Genomic DNA, 18,728 nt, shown 5'->3' on the forward strand with positions numbered 1-18,728 from the left:
CTGTATCCAGGCCTAGTGTATGTGTTTTGATGACCAACACATGGTCAAATGGCTAATCCTTAACTGACATATTTAACTTTATAGTAAGGCCATCATATATGGTACAGGAAAATACACACATGGCATAGAAAATCAAATGCTTCATGTGGAATGCAGCACTTATTGTGCCATCCATTAGAATGACACAGAAGACATGGCTTCAAACCTATCTGTGTAGGATTACTCAAGCAGCTTTTAAACCTGCAAGCGTACATGTGAAAAAAAGCTTTTTGACAGGAAAGAACTACTCTTTCAAATATTAACTAAGTCACCTCAAAGTAGCCAATGTAGCCCACAGGGTATGGTGCCATGTTTATATAGTCACTAGCCTCCAATAGCTATTTACACTCTAAGGGCTGTAGCTGTCCTATGAAAACATATACTTAACCCTGTTATCTCTGGTTTGGGAGACGCTGCTTCAAGAATTTAGACACTATTTAAATGCTAATTAAAAGTCCAATTCAATGGACCCAAAAAGGGCATTGTCGTTCTACCTTGACTGCAAAAAAGAGTTCCAGGTGGATGACCAACTCTTGTGGGATATGTGGAACCAAACAAAGTTCAGGCAATACAGAAACAAACCTTTTTGCGCTGGGTTATTCTCTGTATAAAGATCTGCTACGCCCTGGCTAAAGCATAGCCTCCTGATGGTTTACAAGCCCATTCTACCAGGAAAAAAGCTGCCACCATGGTGTTACCCCATGGAGCCCCTGTCCTAGACATCTGTCAGGCAGCAGTGTGGTCATCCCTTCACACTTTTGCAAAACAGTGCTGCCTGGATAGTCAGGTCGGCAGGGATGGGCATTTCGTCCGTGCGGTCCTGCAGGACGTTCTAGTTTGTCTCTACCATATGAGCAAGTTACTTACCTTCAGTAACATTGTAGGAAGTTGGCTCGGTATATGCTATACCAAAATGAGGTATAGTGCGCACAGAGTCCAGGGGTTCCCCAGAGGCTTAACAGAAGCTAAAGTAAATAATACTAATGCTCACTTTTTTGGTAATGGAGAGCCTTGTAGGCGTGTATCAGCATCTTGAATTGGCATCCTTTCTAAATGGGGAGCCAGAGTGGGTTCCTGAGGTGAGGGGTGTTGTGGATCAGTTTGGGAAGGGCGAGAATGAGTCTGGCAGCTGAGTTTTGTACTGTCTGGAGTCATTTTAGGAGCTTAGTGGTGAGTTCTGCACAGAATGTGTTGCCCTAGTCCAGCCAGCTAATGACTAGGGTTGAGGGGCTGCTTTCCTTGTGTTGACGGGGAGCCATCTGAAGATCTTTCGGATCATGCAGAGGGTGTGGAATGCATTGATGTGGTGTTTCATGGTGAGATGTGCTGTCCAGGATGATGCTGAGGTTGCAGAGGTTGCGGGTATGGTCTTTCAGTGTGGGTCTGACTTCAGCAGGCCGCCAGGTGTTATTCCACGGGGAGGTGGTACGTCTATCTTGTCTGTGTTTAGCTTCATCCAATCGGCAATGCTCGTCATGCATTTGTGGAAGTTGGTCCTAGAGGTAGAGGGGTCTTGAGAGAGGATGAGCTGGGTGTCGTCTGCATAGGATATGATGTTGAGGCTGTGGGTTGTGATGATGCTGGCTAGGGGCGTTATATATGTGTTAAACAGGTTGGGGCTGAGGGATGTGCCTTGAGGGACGCTGCAGATGATGCTCTTGGCTTACTAAGTGAAAGGGTGGTAGGTGGATTTTCAGGGTTCGTCCTGTGAGGAAGGATGAGATCCATTTGAGTGCATCTCCATGGATCCTAATGTGGTAGAGTCTCTTGTTAAGGGTGTAGTGGGATACGGTATTGAATGCAGTTGAGAAGTCGAGAAGGATCAGGGCCGCTGTCTCTCCCCGTTCTAATGTTGCTGATGGCAGCAATCAGGGCGGTCTTGGTGCTGTAGCTCACGTGTAAAATAGATTGGGAAGTGTCCATCAGGTCGTTGCTCTCCAGGGAGCAGATTTAATAACCCGTTGCGCAATAATATTGCCACAATAGCGTAATTCTTTTACTCTAATGTGGCAATATTATGGCAAAAATGGCGAACCAAATTTACAAAGTGGCGGAATGCATGCATTGCACCACTTTGTAACCTCTTGCACCACATTATGCTTGCGTTAAAGGCTTTCTTTGCATCATTTTTTTCACCATTTTTAACGCCTGCTTAGAGGCATTAAAAAGGGGTCCTACCATTGATGGAGGAGAGGTGAGGCAGCAAGTGTTGTTATGTCCAGGGCTTGAAGTTCTGCAGAGAAGTGTCTGTGGGTGGCCAGAGGGTCAGGGTTCCTGGCACTGGGTGTGGTCCAGGCACGGATGGATGCAGACGGGCTTGACTTTGGTGCACCTTTCACATGCCCGCGCTGCGGCCTCCATCAAGTAGGTCCTGGGAGGGGGGTTGGGTGATGGGTGGCTGGAACCAGTGAAGTGAGCAGACAGGAACAAAGTGGATGGAAAAGGAGCAGGCCGCTTCTAAAACGGAGTGGAAAGTATTAGTAAACCTGAATTCAGTAAGACAGGAAAATAACAGTGAGGTGCAAATATGGCAAAGAAAAGGAGGCTAGCAGGCAGCACGAATGCTATTTATACCAAGCAAAAATTAGGCCAACACAAATACAGCAAAGAAGAAGACTCAGAGGCTAGCAGGTAGCACACCTGCTATTGTCACTAGGCAAAATGAGGCACACACGGGCAAAAGACATGACTGTAGGCAGAGTCAGGGAGACCTGCCACGGGTGGAGCTGGTCTGGGATTTTGACATGAAACTTACCAAGGTGAGCCCTGCATAGTCACAGTTAAGTGTAAAGGGAGATCTGAGGAAGAGAAGCCTTTGTTCTGTAGGCACTCAATAGCTAACCTGTCACCAACTCAGTGGTGGGGAAGATGAACTGATCCCAAAAGCACTTGGTGTAGCTGAAGAAGAAGGGTTGCTCATTTCTCTAAGTACACCCAGGCTGGTTCAGAAAGTCCTTTCAGCAGAAGAAAGATTATTAGATTTGTCTCACACTAGTGTACTGTGGAATAGTTCTCATTAAGGCAAACAGAATGTGTCTGGAAAAGTGGGAAGGGTTGTCCCTGGGAACTTTTTTTCTCAATGGTTAGGGAGTACTTCTGAGTCGCACCCACCCTCTGGCTAGAGAAACCTACAAAGCTGGCTCCTCACCCGCAGCTTGTGAGAACTCTCTCTGAACCAGCGGAAAAAAAGAAGAGGACTGGACCTGCTGCTTGAGACCTGTGTGCAGACCTGAATGATTGGTTCTGTTGTCACTGCTACCAGCATTACAAAGTGGACTCCAGGGTCAGTTGACTTATCTCTGGTGTGGCTTCAGAGACACAACAAACTGAAGGAGGCATTTTCCTTGAAGTGTCCTACTGACTAGTAGCAACTAGAACTGGGCTGGACCTTGGTGCTGGTCTCTGACAGAGTCGGACATGACCCCTCAGTGCTATTCTTGAGGGCCTGCGATACATAGAAGTCACCAAGAGGAACTGCTCAAGAAACTCTGAAAAGTTATGACTTAAAAAGTTTTAGGACTTTCAAGACCTCTGATGTTTCAGCTGTACTTAGCAGTAACAGTGACTGATTTCAAGAGGACTCAGTCAAATACAGCTCCAGACTTGTCACGCTGGTGGAGTTTGAGTTCCATAAAAAAGACTAAGGGACTAATTATGAGTTTGTCGGACCACGATCCACCAGGAGACCGGCGTCTCTACTGAAATCAGGGATCTGAATGGGTTGGCAGTGGTCAAAGTTATGGTCAGCCACGGGGTGCCAAGTTTGCTTTCCGCCAGCCTTTTCATGTCAGGGTTCTTGCCATGAAAAGACTGGTGGATAAGCAATGCTGGGGGCCACTGCCAGGACTGTGGGAATGCTCATTGTCTGTTATGGCAGATAGTGCATATTCCCAGGGTGTTGTGTGCGATGGCATTGACCTTGGCTCTCTGTTGGAGGCGAGGCCAATGTTGCTGTACTGTTTCCACTGGGCTGGCCATCAGAAATGTTGTAATATGACTTTTCGATGGTCAGTTGGGTGAAAACATCGTAATACAATGGAGGTGAGGCCGCCAGCTTAATGACCGCCTCACCACTGCCGTATTGGATTTGTGGAGGTTCAACTGCTCAACTTGTAATGAGGCTTCAAGTCTGAAGGTAGCTATCTTGACTGGGTGAAGGAGTGAAAACTACTCACTTCATCCGAGTACTTCAGCTTCTGCAAAATGTGCACGTGCTGAGCTTTTCCTGCCAAAATCAGCAGCTTCAGCGGGACCTCACCCAGTACGTATTTGGCTCCAAAACAGGAATTCGACAGATGCATACTACAGCCTTGCCCACTGGAGGACTTCAACTCCCATTTAATAGACTAAGTCACAAGGTAAAATCTTTGAATGGGAAGAACCGAATGGTTATCTGTCCTGCACTGCATCGTGGTCAGCCTGAAATGACACCTAAGTCCCAATAAGCCATCAACAGCGACCACTGATTGGGTCTTTACTTTTTCTTGTCACATTTTTGTCTTAAAACTTTAAAAAATCATATATCTGGTTCCTCTTTTTTTATTTTTCTGTTGTGTGGCAGTTTTTATGCTGATTGCTGTTCTTTCTCCTTTTTTATAAATTGGTTGTAGGAATTTTTATTGTATTTGTTTTGATGTTTGTACTGTTTCTTACTGTTCAATACTGCACACATTTTCCTAAGTTAAGCCTGCCTGCTTTGTGCCATAGCTAACAGGTGGTTCAGGACAGGTTTAAGTTATTGAAACTGTGTTTCACCCTAACAAGTTTGTAGACTTTTTTAAGTATGATGGACTCACTTCCACTCCAAATTATAATACACTTTCCTATAGCTGCTAAACAATTTGGACAAACAATAAAGAAAACAAGCTAATGAAACATGTTTTTTAACTTTACTCTTTACTGATATAGTGTAATAATAAGCATGTTCAAACATGTTTAAAGATTCTGAGCAGTTAAATGTTGAACTTGTTAGACTCGAAGATTTCTCTCCACGACCTCCCTAGTGACAATGCTCACTAAAGCAAATTATTTCCCAAACAGATTAACAATGTTGTAAATTATCCTAAATCTCTCTTAAAAAATATTAAAGATTACATCAATCTCAGCTTAACCATTTTTGCTAATAACTTTGAAAAACCATGAAATACTGACATTGAGCTCTCAAACATTACCCCCCTTCACATAATGGTGACAATTATCTGAAAATACCCATCCTTTCAACAACTAGACTCACTTGTACTACTGAAAATATATGCTCCACTCATCCATTATGCTGATGACTCGGTGGTTCCACGTTAATAAACTGATGTGCTCATAACAGTGCCGGACTAATTCTTTGAATCATCAAATCCTTAAAAGAAGAAAAAAAAAAATATTCCCTTTCTGAATAACATATGACCGGAATACTGCTCTCCTGACAAAGAAAATCTTTATCCAGGAGACACTAGAACTTAAGACCAGTCTCCAGGCCTCCATTGAAAGAGAAATGTATTGAGAAAACTGTCTCTACCCAATCTCTGCCTCATATGGCTAACAGAACCAACTCTGCTACATTCATTTCTATGTGGATTCTACCTTAAATGCAGCACTGAAACAAAAGTACTCAAGAACATTCTATGGACATTGGATAAAGGTGATGCTTATCATTTTGTGTTGATCTTCCATTTGGCTTTGTTCATCATAGGCAAACAAAATATTTTAAAAATGTTTCCTATAGTTTACCACAGGGAAACTCCACAGTCGGAAGGATCTTCCCATTCCAGAGTTCAGGAAAAAATAAAAAAGATTTTTCAACTTGAAGATAAATATTAAAACTACTTTTATGTCATATATTAATATAAATTCATTTAAATGTGTATTTTAAATGCCACAGAAAATAAAAAAAATACTACCGTAATATTAACGTAAGTTTGAAATAAATCTTTAATGAAATGAATTATTAAATTAAAAATATTTTTCTGAAGTTTAAATTAAAAAAATATATTCACATGTACAGAAAACAAAAAAGGTGTTTTGCCTTCATTTTTACTTTCAAAATATGGTAATAAAGTATAGTATAAATAAATGCTAAATATATACTCCTTTGTTTATACTTTTTAAAATTAAATTATTGTTATCTGTACACCCAGATTTTGTGAATAAGCAAAAAGTAGCAAACATACTCAAAAGATTAAATTACTCAAATTGTAAGCTACCTTTGTGAGTCAGGACTTTGCAATATGAGCTCAACATTTAGAATTTAGACTAACTTTCCCACAAACCTGTGTGTACCTTGGCCACAATGTTATGACTCACAAAAATCCACTTTATAAAATGTGTCAGGGTTAGATATCTCAACCATTATAGAAGGACTAGCTAAACTAAGTCACACATAACAAAATGGTAATTTGAACTCAACAATTAATGCAATGTAGTAAATAGGAAAACATTGAGTTAATTCAGACTATTCAGACAAAGTTCTAATGCAAAAGTGAAAAATATTAATGAAACATATGAAGTTGCAGCAGTGTTCATCCAAAGAGTAGTAATAGAAGTATGAGGGCTAATCTTAGCTATGAACCTCAGAATGTGAACATTGACAGAAGAGGTTGATAAAAGGTTTCGACGTAGGATAAAGATATGTGAATAGTTAAAGTAAATGTCTGAATATCATATTTACTTTTTGGTTATATAAAGGGTTGTAATTGAATAATAGTGATATACTACAGGCAAGTATACTTAAATGAGATAAGTTCACTCAGATAGCAACAGAGCTGAATCACGTAGCATGTTTCAAGTATAACTTCTGGGCTAATCTAAGAGATTGAGGTAATAAACATAAAAGAGTGACAGGAGTATGTGGGATTCACCCAGTGAATATACTGACATCTATACAAGATGATGTATCCACTAATGACAGAGAAATTATTGTTTAATTAATAATTACATGCAGGTACTTTAATGGCGAAGGTTGGCACAATTCTGTAAGTATCATATGTTTAATATGAAAAGTAATATGTAAAATATTTGGTGGAACTATATAAATGAGTTTAAAATCAAAATTAGACAGGCAACAATGCTCACATATGTGAATTAAGGAACTTTCAGTGTTTTGCTGTTGCACATATGAATTGTTATAATCATTATCGAGACTAACATGAAAACATGGCATAATCAGTACACAAGCCTGTGAAATATTATTGGACACAATTTGGGTCATAAGCAGATGTTCACTATTGTAAATTAATGTGTGGAAAAAGGTACCTTAAACCATCTAGAGACTGATCCAATTCCATTCTCTTTGAAGAAGAGCATGCCTTTCAATGTAACTGGGTACTTTCTCGTATAATACCATTGACAATATTAGGCCTGTTTGACACTGATTACTAATGTGTGTATTGTGTTTAGATTAGTTAAGAACCATCTAACCAATGTATACAGTGTTGGGGAACTGTACTCTCCAATAATACCACATTAATAAATACCAATATAGCATAATAATTAAAGCAGAATATTATATGCAATTTTCATCTTGATTTGATTTTGTTTGTAATGTCCCTACAATAATGTAAACAAAGAAAGAGGTTTTCATGAACTTTTTAGGCATAAATAAATGAGGCTAATTCAATTAATGTAGAACTGTTGCTATATTTCTATTTCTTTAACAAAGTTAAACAGTATTAAAAGTGCTATCATAAATTATGTTTGGTGTTAGCCTACATGGTAGAAGCATAAAGATATACATAACTACCATCTACTCAGGGTTTACATGAGGCAAATTAAGGAAAACAATCTTTAAAAGACATAATACAAATTATTTAAAGTATCTATTCTGGAAACACACTGGGAAATCTGAGAAATGTCTATTTATAACAAAAAATGTAGAATACTGATTTTGGTGTTTCATTATGTAAGATGTAAGAAATTAAAGTACAACATTTTACTGTAAGATACTTTTTCAAATAAATGTGGATATTCATTCCGTTTATACATTTGTTTTTATTTTTACAATCTGACGTAATTTATTTTATATTGCCACACTCCTAACATAAGGGAGTTACTTATGACTGCTAAGATTTAGTTTTGTGGAAGTTATTTTGATATATGTGTGTTGATAAGCGTGGGAGCTTGGAAATTACATTGGTAAATATGCATCTTTATCACAATTATTGCTTTAAACTCATTCTCCTCTTTATGTGTAATGCAACTTCAGTGTTTGATTCAATACCCAGATAGCCTTTTCATGGAAAAACTGCTGTCTTATGTTGTAAAGCATTTCTGATCACATAACATAAAAACGTGTATTTTTATATAATTTTATATTAGCAAACACCATGTATTATAATGAAAAATGAATGGTCAGAAGTGGACCGCACCAATAACTTCCTTTCTTTATCATCATTAGCAAACTAACATTCAAAATTACATTACAATACTATGCAGTTTCATATTATGGCACAACTCATTAGTGTTTTTATTGAAAACTCAAATACCATACATATTTTATCTCATTTGATTTTTTTTATTGTTTGATGGTAAAGTTAAACATTACAACACAATGAAGCAAAGTGCTACATACAGAAATGTGGTACAAAGATAATAAAGTTAGTTTATGTTTGAAAAACTAACATATGCCATGCTAAATATATTAAAGGCTTTTTACATTTTTACTTTACAACAGTTTGAAATTATATGTCCTCTAATTTTGGGCACTGTACTTGTTAACATTCTTTCCTATAACAGGAACCAGTAATATTGCGTTACAAAAAAATATGTTTTTACCCAACAACACAGGAAATAACAAATGCTAGACACCTTTGCTATCTCTCTGCACTTAGAGTACACTGAGTCAAATTTCCTTCAATATGAAGTGGAAAAAGTAGTGTTCATCCTCTTCTCATTGTGCGACATGTAGTGTTCATACGTCAGCACAAATAAGTGCAATCTGACTTTGACATGCCACAGGAATGTAATTTAATGTGTTTGGTATTTATCACAAGACTAGAATGTATCTATGTTGAATATATAATGACAGCAACCTCACTTCTTAACTCATTGCATATTTGAACAACACAATATAAAAAACTGCAGTTATTTGAAACAATGGCATTTGGGAACCTGCACAAAAAAATTGCCATGCTTTTCAATCCCATCAGATTATTGGTTCAAAAGTGCTACTGACAATGCTTTTTTATAAAAAAAACAAAAAAAGCTTTCTTTAGATTATCATTTTGCTTTGCACATCAATATCTTTCACTGCAAGCAATACACAAAGCCATACATTTTTAAAACAATGCATATTGAGTCTTGGGGCAAATAAGAACACAAATTCATACTTCTTACGTGTTCCTCCTAACTTTGGAGATGGGTATTTACACACTTCATGCACATTAGCCTCATAAAACACATAGGGATTGGGATCTATTGGTAAAAGCCACCCAACAGCGTGTTATATTTATTTTACTCATCACATCTGCAACACCTTAGGTGTTCACTCTTCTGCTGTTTTAACTAATTCAGAATGGTGCAGAGTGGTTACTGTCAATGTTCCAATGCCTGGTCATGCAGTCAAGACAGTAATCCATATGAAAAATGAGTTTAAGATAACTACAGTGGAGAGTAATACTTGAGCCAGAGTAAGGAATGTTCGCAGGATCTTGGAAATCGTTTCTTTCTTGGTCAATTTCTTAAAATTGGATTCTTCATCAGAGGCTGAAAAGAGGAGGACTGTACTGAAGTATGAGTTTCTATTACTGTTTCCTTCAGGTAAAATATTTATATATTTCTAATATTTTAAAAGGTCCCATGCACGTCACAACAAAAAATCGGTTTATGCACTATGTTTTGAAATGCATGTTGATTAGTTAACATTTAAAATGACTGGACGGGATTTATTGCCAGAAGTACTTCTGGGGGTTAATGAACATTTTAATAAAACTTTTCAGTGTTTCTGTACAAGGCTTTTGCGTTACAGTTTACAGTCTTAAACATGCACTGCTGAAGAGTGCTACAGACGGCAAGTATTCTCTTATCTCAAGTCAGACAATTTCTCCTTTGCAAATATTTTAATGATACCTCCCAAATAAGGCAGGCAATGACTTTGGAGGAAAACAAATGTGAAATATGGAATTCCTAAATGTAGACACTTAAAGGTAATTTGTTTGACAGTTCTATGTGGCATTAGTTTTTAAAATGGAGTGTCTGGCTTGAAAATAAGAATACCCTGTTAAATAAAGGTTGAAACTACATATAATTTGCACAAGGTACATTACTGTTTCAGCATTTTCAATACAACACTTGAAAACTGATTAAGTTAACAACACATTTCATTGATAGTATTAAGTGAAAAGGTGGTAATGTACTAACCTTACAGACTGCACTAAACTGACAATGAGGTCCTACCTATAAAAATGGAATTAACATGAAAACAATTTCTAATTCCTGGGGCCTATGCTTTTTTTTAAAATATCTTACAGGACTACAAATAAAAAAATGTATGACTGTTTTGTAAACTGTTATAAATAAAGTGTCTGTGCATATGGCATGTCATGGGAGATGAGGCTGACAGGAATTCTTCCTCTTTCTTCTTGCTTTGGTTAGATGGGCCCTCCTTGTAGCCTTAGACAGTAACATACAAACATCCCAGACTGAAATACTCTTAACTTTCCAGAGATGCTTAGCATGGTAATAAAGCATGTGGGTTGTTTGAAAATGTAAAGAAAATAACTTAATTTTCTTTCAGTTTATTCTTAAATAGTTCAGAGCATAACCTACATATATGTGAAAAACGTTTCCCTGATCAATTATAAGTATTTTGCAACATCCCCTTACAGTCAAATGCAATTAATCAGAAAGGAACCAGAGGGGGATGTATATAGAACATGTTAAAATCAGTCCCAAAAAAAGACTTACCAATATTGTTGTAACAACTACTGTTCTGTTCTCAATGGCTGAAGTGCCATTCCCAGCCTGTGGCTCAGCCTGAATCAAAACAAGCTTATCCATGTCATTCCAGAAACCAACCTACAAAACAAAAATATGGATTGGTACGATGCAAAGATTTAGAGAATGCTTTAAGAAGATGCATGTTATTCACAAATGATTATGCTCCATCACTATGGTCTTTTTTACCTGAAACTCATGTTCAAATCATAATGCCAGAGAAGCAAGTTATCAGCTGTTATTGTGAGTCAATATAGATTTTAATGGATTTATGAAACATAAAGTGGTAGTAAATGTCCTTAATAAGAAATCTGAACCTGTTAAATGACTTGCACTGTCTGGACAGAGAAGCAATAATCAACAAAAAATAAGTTTATGACAATACAACATAAAGAAGTCAAAATATGTTGACCAACATAAGGTTAAATACATAGCAACCGAAAAACTACAGATGGAGTTACGGGTTGAATATCACAGAGTATATTCGTAAGACAAAATTAAAATATCTTCAGACAATGATCTAAGTATAAGTTGGAGGAGTAGGTCTTAGTTATAAAGGGGGGGGGGGTGCATATCTTTAAGGCTTTCCTAAAATCTAGTTGGCAGTGTGGTTGTAAGATATTTCAGGGTTGTGAGCCTCAATGTCTAGGGGTTTTCCCCATGCTTCTTTTGGTTGAATTGGATTGGGTGACTAATGTAGTTGTTTCCAGACAAAAGGTGCTCCCAGGGCTTTAAGGGGGCCAAGCAAAGCTACTGAGTGATGGTTAACTCACGTATGCATATAAATAAACTGTACCAGCAAATAAAATTGATTATTACACATCAACATGCCCATATAACAAAGGAATACAAAGGTACGTACTTGCCTATAGATATTTGTTGTCTCAACCCAAAGTGTAAATGCATAAAGACGATGAGTAAAGGCTGTGCATAACTTGACAACCCGGGACCTTTCTGGTCTACCTACAATAGGGCAAAATGAACATTTCGCATAGTTTATGGGTTTGTGCTGGAGCTCATTTGATAATGAGGAAAAACCCTAGGCCCAGGGCAATACTGTGCTTTGCTTATTACACACCCCATCACAATGTAGATTGGAAGCATATCTGAATAGACAGATGTTGGAGAACCACTATTATATTTGGGGCAATGAATTTTTTTTTTTTAATCAAATATCTTCAATGCCACTGCAAAGACAAAATATGCTGTTTGTGGACACATTTTGGAACTTGTTCTCCAGGTACATAAGAGGAAGCAGACACAAGGGGCACTACAGATAGTAGGTATGCCTGCAGCAGCACAGCTCAATGGAAACCTCAAAGAAGGAACATTTCCATTATTTTAAGGACACTGCTTTTAACAGCTATTCTTACCTCTGCATGGTCACTTATGGCACTTCCCTCATCTTCCATCTATTTTTCTTTCATGATGCTAGACTTTCATATTCTGTGCTTACATTTACTATTTTACCTACCCTTAGGTTTCAGTTCTAGTCTTGTCTACTTTGCAATTTTTTTTCCACAATGCTGTTGAATTTCTGCTTCGTTTTAGCAATATTCCAATATTGCATTAGAGGAAGGCCAGGATCTCCATATTCCCTGGAATCACTGCTGTGTGCTAGGAATGCATGTTAGGTTATGGATTTGGACTACTTGCCCACTCAATTTCACTGGTGGGTCACATGAGTAATGTGTCACGGAGAGATTCAAATATGTGCACCCGAGTTATTGCACCATGTATACTTTTGGCACTGGTGTCAGCAATGGGTTGATTATGAATGGGGCACTTTTTCTATTGGGCGTAACATGATTTACAAAGTTATCGGCTGCATTAAATGATTGGTGCAAGGGTCCTTCTTAAATTGTTTCATTTTGGAAGGTTGTTCCATCTCCACACAGTTACTTTGTTGAAGAGCAGTTGAGGTTAAGTGGAGCAAGAATGGAAGATGCATTTAGGAGCAAAGCTAGATGAATTGGCCATGACCATAACACCAACAGATAAACATTGGCCAAGAGCTCTAATGATAGCCATCAAGTCAACATGGTTAAGTTAGGGCTCTGAGAGCCATAGGAGTTTGCACAAAAAGGATGAGGAGGCCATGACTTCAATGAGGAGTTGTTTGAGGGTGAATGTTGGTATTGTTATGCTTCTGTTTTAGATTTCTGATTAAGGCATTTTACTTGGTGTATTCACTCAATAAATATAATATTTTTCACAGCTTAAGGTCCATCATCATGTGTGCCATCCACATCAAGCAGCCCAATGTAGTTTCCTTACAAAAGGGCAGATAATTCACCTATTTGTGGTTCAACTTCAGATATGGATTGGCCAAATATATGAGTCTTTTTAAGGGAAAAAAGTCATCTGCAAATAACATCCAATCAGTAGGGTAAATACTACAGTCTATAGAATGGATGAGTGAAGGGAAGCATTTTCTTATTCCTAGCGGAACCCCCTTTGTATACAAGGATAGTTCCATACAAATATGACCTTCCTGGAGATCACTAGCTAGTTTAATCTTCCATACCTCTTGAAGATTTGGGATTGTATTCATTGGAAACCACAAAGTAGAATATTCATCATACCCATTGAAAGACTCCACAGCTAATGGGGCTTTATGAAATAGTCAATTTGCCTAGCATGTACCACATGTCTTTAACATTAGCTTACCATCTGCTACAAAAGAGTAGCAAATTAAAATTAAAAACATGGTTGTATTGTAAAGCATGTCATTGTGCTTTTCAATCAATCAATCAATCAATCACTGCATTTGTAAAGCGCGCTACATACCCGCAAGGGTCTCAAGGCGCTGGGGAGGGGGGGTGCTACTGGTCGAAGAGCCAGGTCTTGAGGAGTCTTCTGAAGGCCAGCAGGTCCTGTGTCTGTCGTAGGATGGTGGGGAGAGTGTTCCAGGTCTTGGCGGCGAGGTAGGAGAAGGATCTGCCGCCGGCGGTGGTTTTTCTGATGCGGGGGACTGTGGCGAGGGCGAGGTTGGCTGAGCGGAGGCTTCGGGTGGGGGTGTGGAAGCTGAGTCGGTTGTTGAGGTAGGTGGGTCCGGTGTTGTGCAGTGCTTTGTGTGCGTGGATCAGGAGCTTGAAGGTGATCCTTTTGTTGATGGGGAGCCAGTGCAGGCCTCTCAGGTGGAGTGTGATGTGGCTGCGGTGGGGGACATCGAGGATGAGTCGGGCCGAGGCGTTCTGGATGCGTTGGAGTCGTCTCAGGAGCTTGTTTGTAGTTCCTGAGTAGAGGGCGTTCCCGTAGTCGAGTCTGTTGGTGATGAGGGCCTGGGTAACGGTTTTTCTCGTGTCAAGGGGGATCCATTTGAAGATCCCGCGGAGCATACGGAGGGTGTTGAAGCAGGACGCGGAGACGGCGTTGACTTGCCTGGTCATGGAGAGAGTGGAGTCGAGGATGACCCCCAGGTTGCGTGCGTGGTCTGTGGGTTCTGGGGCTGTGCCTAGTGACGTGGGCCACCAAGAGTCATCCCAGGCTGATGGGGTGGGTCCGAGAATGAGGACCTCCGTCTTGTCTGAGTTCAGCTTCAGTCTGCTGTCCTTCATCCAGTCGGCTATGGCCTTCATTCCTCGGTGGAGGTTAGCTTTGGCGGTGTCGGGATCTTCGGTGAGGGATATGATCAGCTGGGTGTCGTCGGCGTAGGAGATGATGTTGAGGTTGTGTTGTCGTGCGACGTGGGCGAGGGGGGCCATGTAGATATTGAACAGTGTCGGGCTGAGGGAGGATCCCTGTGGGACGCCGCAGATGATCTCAGTGGTTTTGGAGCAGAAGGGTGGGAGGCGGACGCTCTGGGTTCTGCCGGAGAGGAAGGATATGGTCCAGGCCAGGGCCTTCTCTTGGATACCGGCGTCATGGAGGCGTGCTGATAGGGTGCGGTGGCAGACCGTGTCAAAGGCTGCTGATAGGTCCAGGAGGATGAGGGCAGCTGTTTCTCCTTTGTCCATCAGGGTCCGGATGTCGTCAGTGGCGGCGATGAGGGCGGTCTCGGTGCTGTGGTTACTGCGAAAACCAGATTGGGACGGGTCCAGGATGTTGTTGACTTCGAGGTAGCGGGTCAGCTGTTTGTTGACAATCTTCTCGGTCACTTTTGCCGGGAAAGAGAGCAGGGAGATGGGACGGAAGTTCTTGAGGTCCTTGGGGTCTGCCTTGGGCTTCTTCAGAAGGGCGTTGATCTCGGCGTGCTTCCAGCTTTCTGGGAAGGTTGCTGTCTCGAAGGAACAGTTGATTGTTTTCCGGAGGTGGGGCGCGATGGCTGTGCTGGCTTTGTTGAAGACGTGGTGAGGGCAGGGGTCCGATGGGGATCCGGAGTGGATGGAGTTCATGGTTTTGATGGTGTCTTCGTCGCTGACGCTGGACCAGACGGTCAGGCGACTGGTGCGAGTGGTAGTCGCAGGGGTGGTGGACTCGGTGGTGGGTGAGGGGGGGTCGGGGTTGAAGCTGTTGTGGATGTCAGTGATCTTGCGGTGGAAGAAGGTGGCCAGGGAGTCGCACAGGTCTTGAGATGGCGGGATGTCGTTGGTGATGGAGCTGGGGTTGGAGAGTTCTTTCACGATGCTGAAGAGCTCTTTGGTGTTGTGTGCGTTGTTGTCTAGGCGGTCCTTGAAGGCGGTCTTCTTGGCGGTCCTGATGAGTTGGTGATGTCTGCGGGTGGCGCTCTTGAGGGCTGTGTGGTTGTCTGGTGTTCGGTCGTGGAGCCATTTCTTCTCCAGCTTCCGACAGGTGTGCTTGGAGATCCGGAGGTCCTCGGTGAACCAGGCGGCTTTCTTGTTGGTGTGGTTGGTTGTAAAGGTCTTGAGAGGGGCGAGGGTGTTGGCGCAGTCGTTGATCCACTGTGTGAGGTTGGTCGCGGCAGTGTCTGGGTCGGTGGGGTCAGTGGGTGATCTCAGGGCGAGGGCGGTACTCAGTTGATCCCCTGTGACCTTGCCCCAGCAGCGGCGTGTAAGCTGTTGGGTGCGGTGGTGTGTGGTGGGTTTTCTGAAGGTGAAGTGGACGCATCTGTGGTCGGTCCAGTGTGGTTCGGTGGTGTGGTTGAAGGAGACGTGGGGGCTTGCGGAGAAGATGGGGTCAAGCGTGTGTCCAGCGGCGTGAGTGGGGGTCGTTACTAGCTGTTTGAGTCCGAGGTTGGCGAAGTTGGCGATCAGGGCGGTGGAGTTGGCGTCGTTGTTGTTCTCGAGGTGGAAGTTCAGGTCCCCGAGGAGGATGTAGTCCGTGGAAGCGAGGGCGTGGGTGCTGATGAGGTCAGCGATGGTGTCACTGAACTGTGGGCGGGGTCCGGGAGGTCTGTAGATGAGAGTTCCTCTGAGGGTGGTGTTGGGGTGGTGTGGATCTGGAAGTGCATGTGCTCGGCGGTGGTGAGGGTGTCATCGGTGTTCGTTGAGATTTTGATGGAGTCTTTGTGGATGATGGCGATTCCTCCTCCCACTCCGTTGGTGCGGTCTCTGCGGGAGATCTTGTAGCCCTGTGGGATGGCTATGGCAATGTCTGGTGCTGAGGTGGCGTTCAGCCAGGTCTCCGTCAGGAAGGCAACGTCAGGGGCAGTGGAGTCTAGGAGGTCCCAAAGTTCGATGGCGTGCTTGCGAGCGGAGCGGGTGTTGAGGAGGATGCAGCGGAGGTGGTTGGGTTCTCTGGCTGGTGGTGTGGAGGGTTGGATGCTGGTGAATCTGCAGTTCCGGCAGGTGAAAGGCCCCTGGGTGCGTTTCGGGGTGGCCCGGTAGCAGGGGTGGTCTCATCTGGTGTTGAGTGCGTGGAGGGTGCTTGCGTTGTACTGCAGTCTGGCGTTGCGGGGGGTGCGGGTTCCAGGGGTTCTGGTGCTGGGTGCGGTCCAGGCGCGGACGGGCACAGACGGGCTTGCCTTAGGCGCGCCTTCGGCTCGCCAGCGGCGCGCCCGCTGCGCGGCCTCCATATGAGGGCAGAGGGAGGGAGGAGCAGCTGGGAGGTGGGAGCGGGGCGGCCAATGGGAGTGAAGGGGGCAGGGCAGCAGGGGCTCAGCAGCAAGGGAAAAACCCGGGGAAAAACAGAGGGGAAAACCCAGGGAAAAAACGGCGGGAAAAGACGGCGGAAGAGGGACAACAGAGCACAGGGGTACAGAAAGCAAAACACAGGGGCACAGAATGAAAAAAAAAACAAGTGGCACAGAAGCACAAGCTCAGGGGAATAGAAAAAAGGGAGCGAGTAGTCAGACGGCAAAAGTGGCAACGGAGGTTCAACCCACAGGGGGCTGAGTGGCAGATGGGGGGAGCGACCTGCCTGGTGACAGGGTCAAAGGTCGCTTCGACACGTATGAACCACCACTCCAGATTTTGAATGAAGGACAGACAATATCTATTTGCTACAACTTAGTTACCACAGAATGCAGTTATTTTTGTATATCATGTTTCAGTTAAGTAGGACCGGGGGCATAAAATTGAACCATGCAAAAAGGATTTGGTTGTCCATTCACAAAAGCATTTACGAGTACACGAAGTAGAACTGTGAGAGCACTCAGTACGTACTCTTACCCATTGTTAATTGGCCTGAAATTTCCAACTCACTTTCAGCAGACATACACAGAGGCTACAGTCCTTTCTGGTTGTACTACTTTTAAATGGGCATTTCCATTTTAGTCTCATTTAAGTTGTTGTGAGGCTAATACACAAAGCTATGAAAGGGTACTAAAAAAGAGTGCCTTTAAATTGAATGACAGTGATGAAACTATAGTTCATATGCAAAATTGCTTTTGAACCAAGCACTATTGTTCTCTAATTAGCCCATGGGATGTCACATAATAAGAAAGACCATGTAATGTACAGTAGGGTTCCAGGCTTCCATGTACACCAGTAGTTTCACATTGCTACCTCTCTGCAAGTAAAAGCAAAGTACTTGTTTTAAGTATACCTTTAGCTTCCAGTAAATCATGAGCAATGCTGAATTCATTTGAAATGGCTGCAGAATTTGGTAATTGATTGCACTGCTGCAAAAAAGATACTTTTTCATTCAGGCAGCCTGGAAATCATGGCTGCAGTTTATAATGAAATACGCCCAGGGGCTGCGAGTATACATGAATCTACTGCATGAGGTTTATTGCTATTGCAATTTTAAAAACTGTTCAATCCACATTTTAGAAAATGATGGTCCTTAAGAAATTCACCAAAACCTCTTCCTCAACTAAGGGATAATAAAGCATCCCCTGTGCAAAGCACAATTGCAAACACATAAATATTTGCGTCAGTAGCGCACTAAGCCTTCTCAAGTGTTCAGATAATAACAAAAAAAATATTGACAGTTTTAATAGAATACAGACTGGATCTTGTATAACAGAAAGCACACCAGCTTGTCCAAAGAAGAAACTGTAATTCTCCTCTTATCCGTTAGTTAGAAGCATCAAACCTCCCGAAAACAGGCCAAGAACTCCTCTGCCCCTCCCTCCTCTTCCCACTCCCTCACGTTTAGCTTCTACAGATTCAACAACACATTCCATCATACTGATCCTATTCATTTTCTGATACTACAATTGTTTGGACTGAAAGTCTGGAGCCCCAATACTGCCCTGCAGCACCCCACCCATACCTTGCACTAGGGTACTAGAATGTGGGTCTGGATCCAATGATTTCAGTAGGGTCTGTGTTATTGCAGCCCAGGCCATCAGAACATCCTGTGCTTTCTCATCCTACCTTGTTTTTTTCAAGTGAGCCTCCTCTGCACCCGCTCACTCTAGCATAACCGTCTCCCAAGCTTTTCGTGTTAGGGGGGGTGCAAACCCATCCAATGTATAGCTA

The 18,728-nt window shown here is 42.2% G+C and overlaps 1 protein-coding gene across 5 annotated transcripts in view; it reads right to left on the reverse strand.

Moving 5' to 3' along the window:
• GRIA4 (glutamate ionotropic receptor AMPA type subunit 4) overlaps positions 1-18,728 on the reverse strand; it is an 892,311-nt gene that overhangs the window by 93,156 nt on the left and 780,427 nt on the right. For 4 of the 5 annotated variants that reach the window (XM_069202350.1, XM_069202351.1, XM_069202354.1 and 1 more), the window contains exon 9: positions 10,930-11,040. In XM_069202350.1, coding sequence (XP_069058451.1) covers positions 10,930-11,040 — 111 coding nt within the window. Of the gene's footprint in view, positions 1-8,548; positions 9,730-10,929; positions 11,041-18,728 lie in introns of those variants that run through there. The other variant, XM_069202355.1, reaches the window with a different exon arrangement.

Source organism: Pleurodeles waltl, chromosome 8 (assembly GCF_031143425.1).
Source record: "Pleurodeles waltl isolate 20211129_DDA chromosome 8, aPleWal1.hap1.20221129, whole genome shotgun sequence".
NCBI lineage: Eukaryota > Metazoa > Chordata > Amphibia > Caudata > Salamandridae > Pleurodeles > Pleurodeles waltl.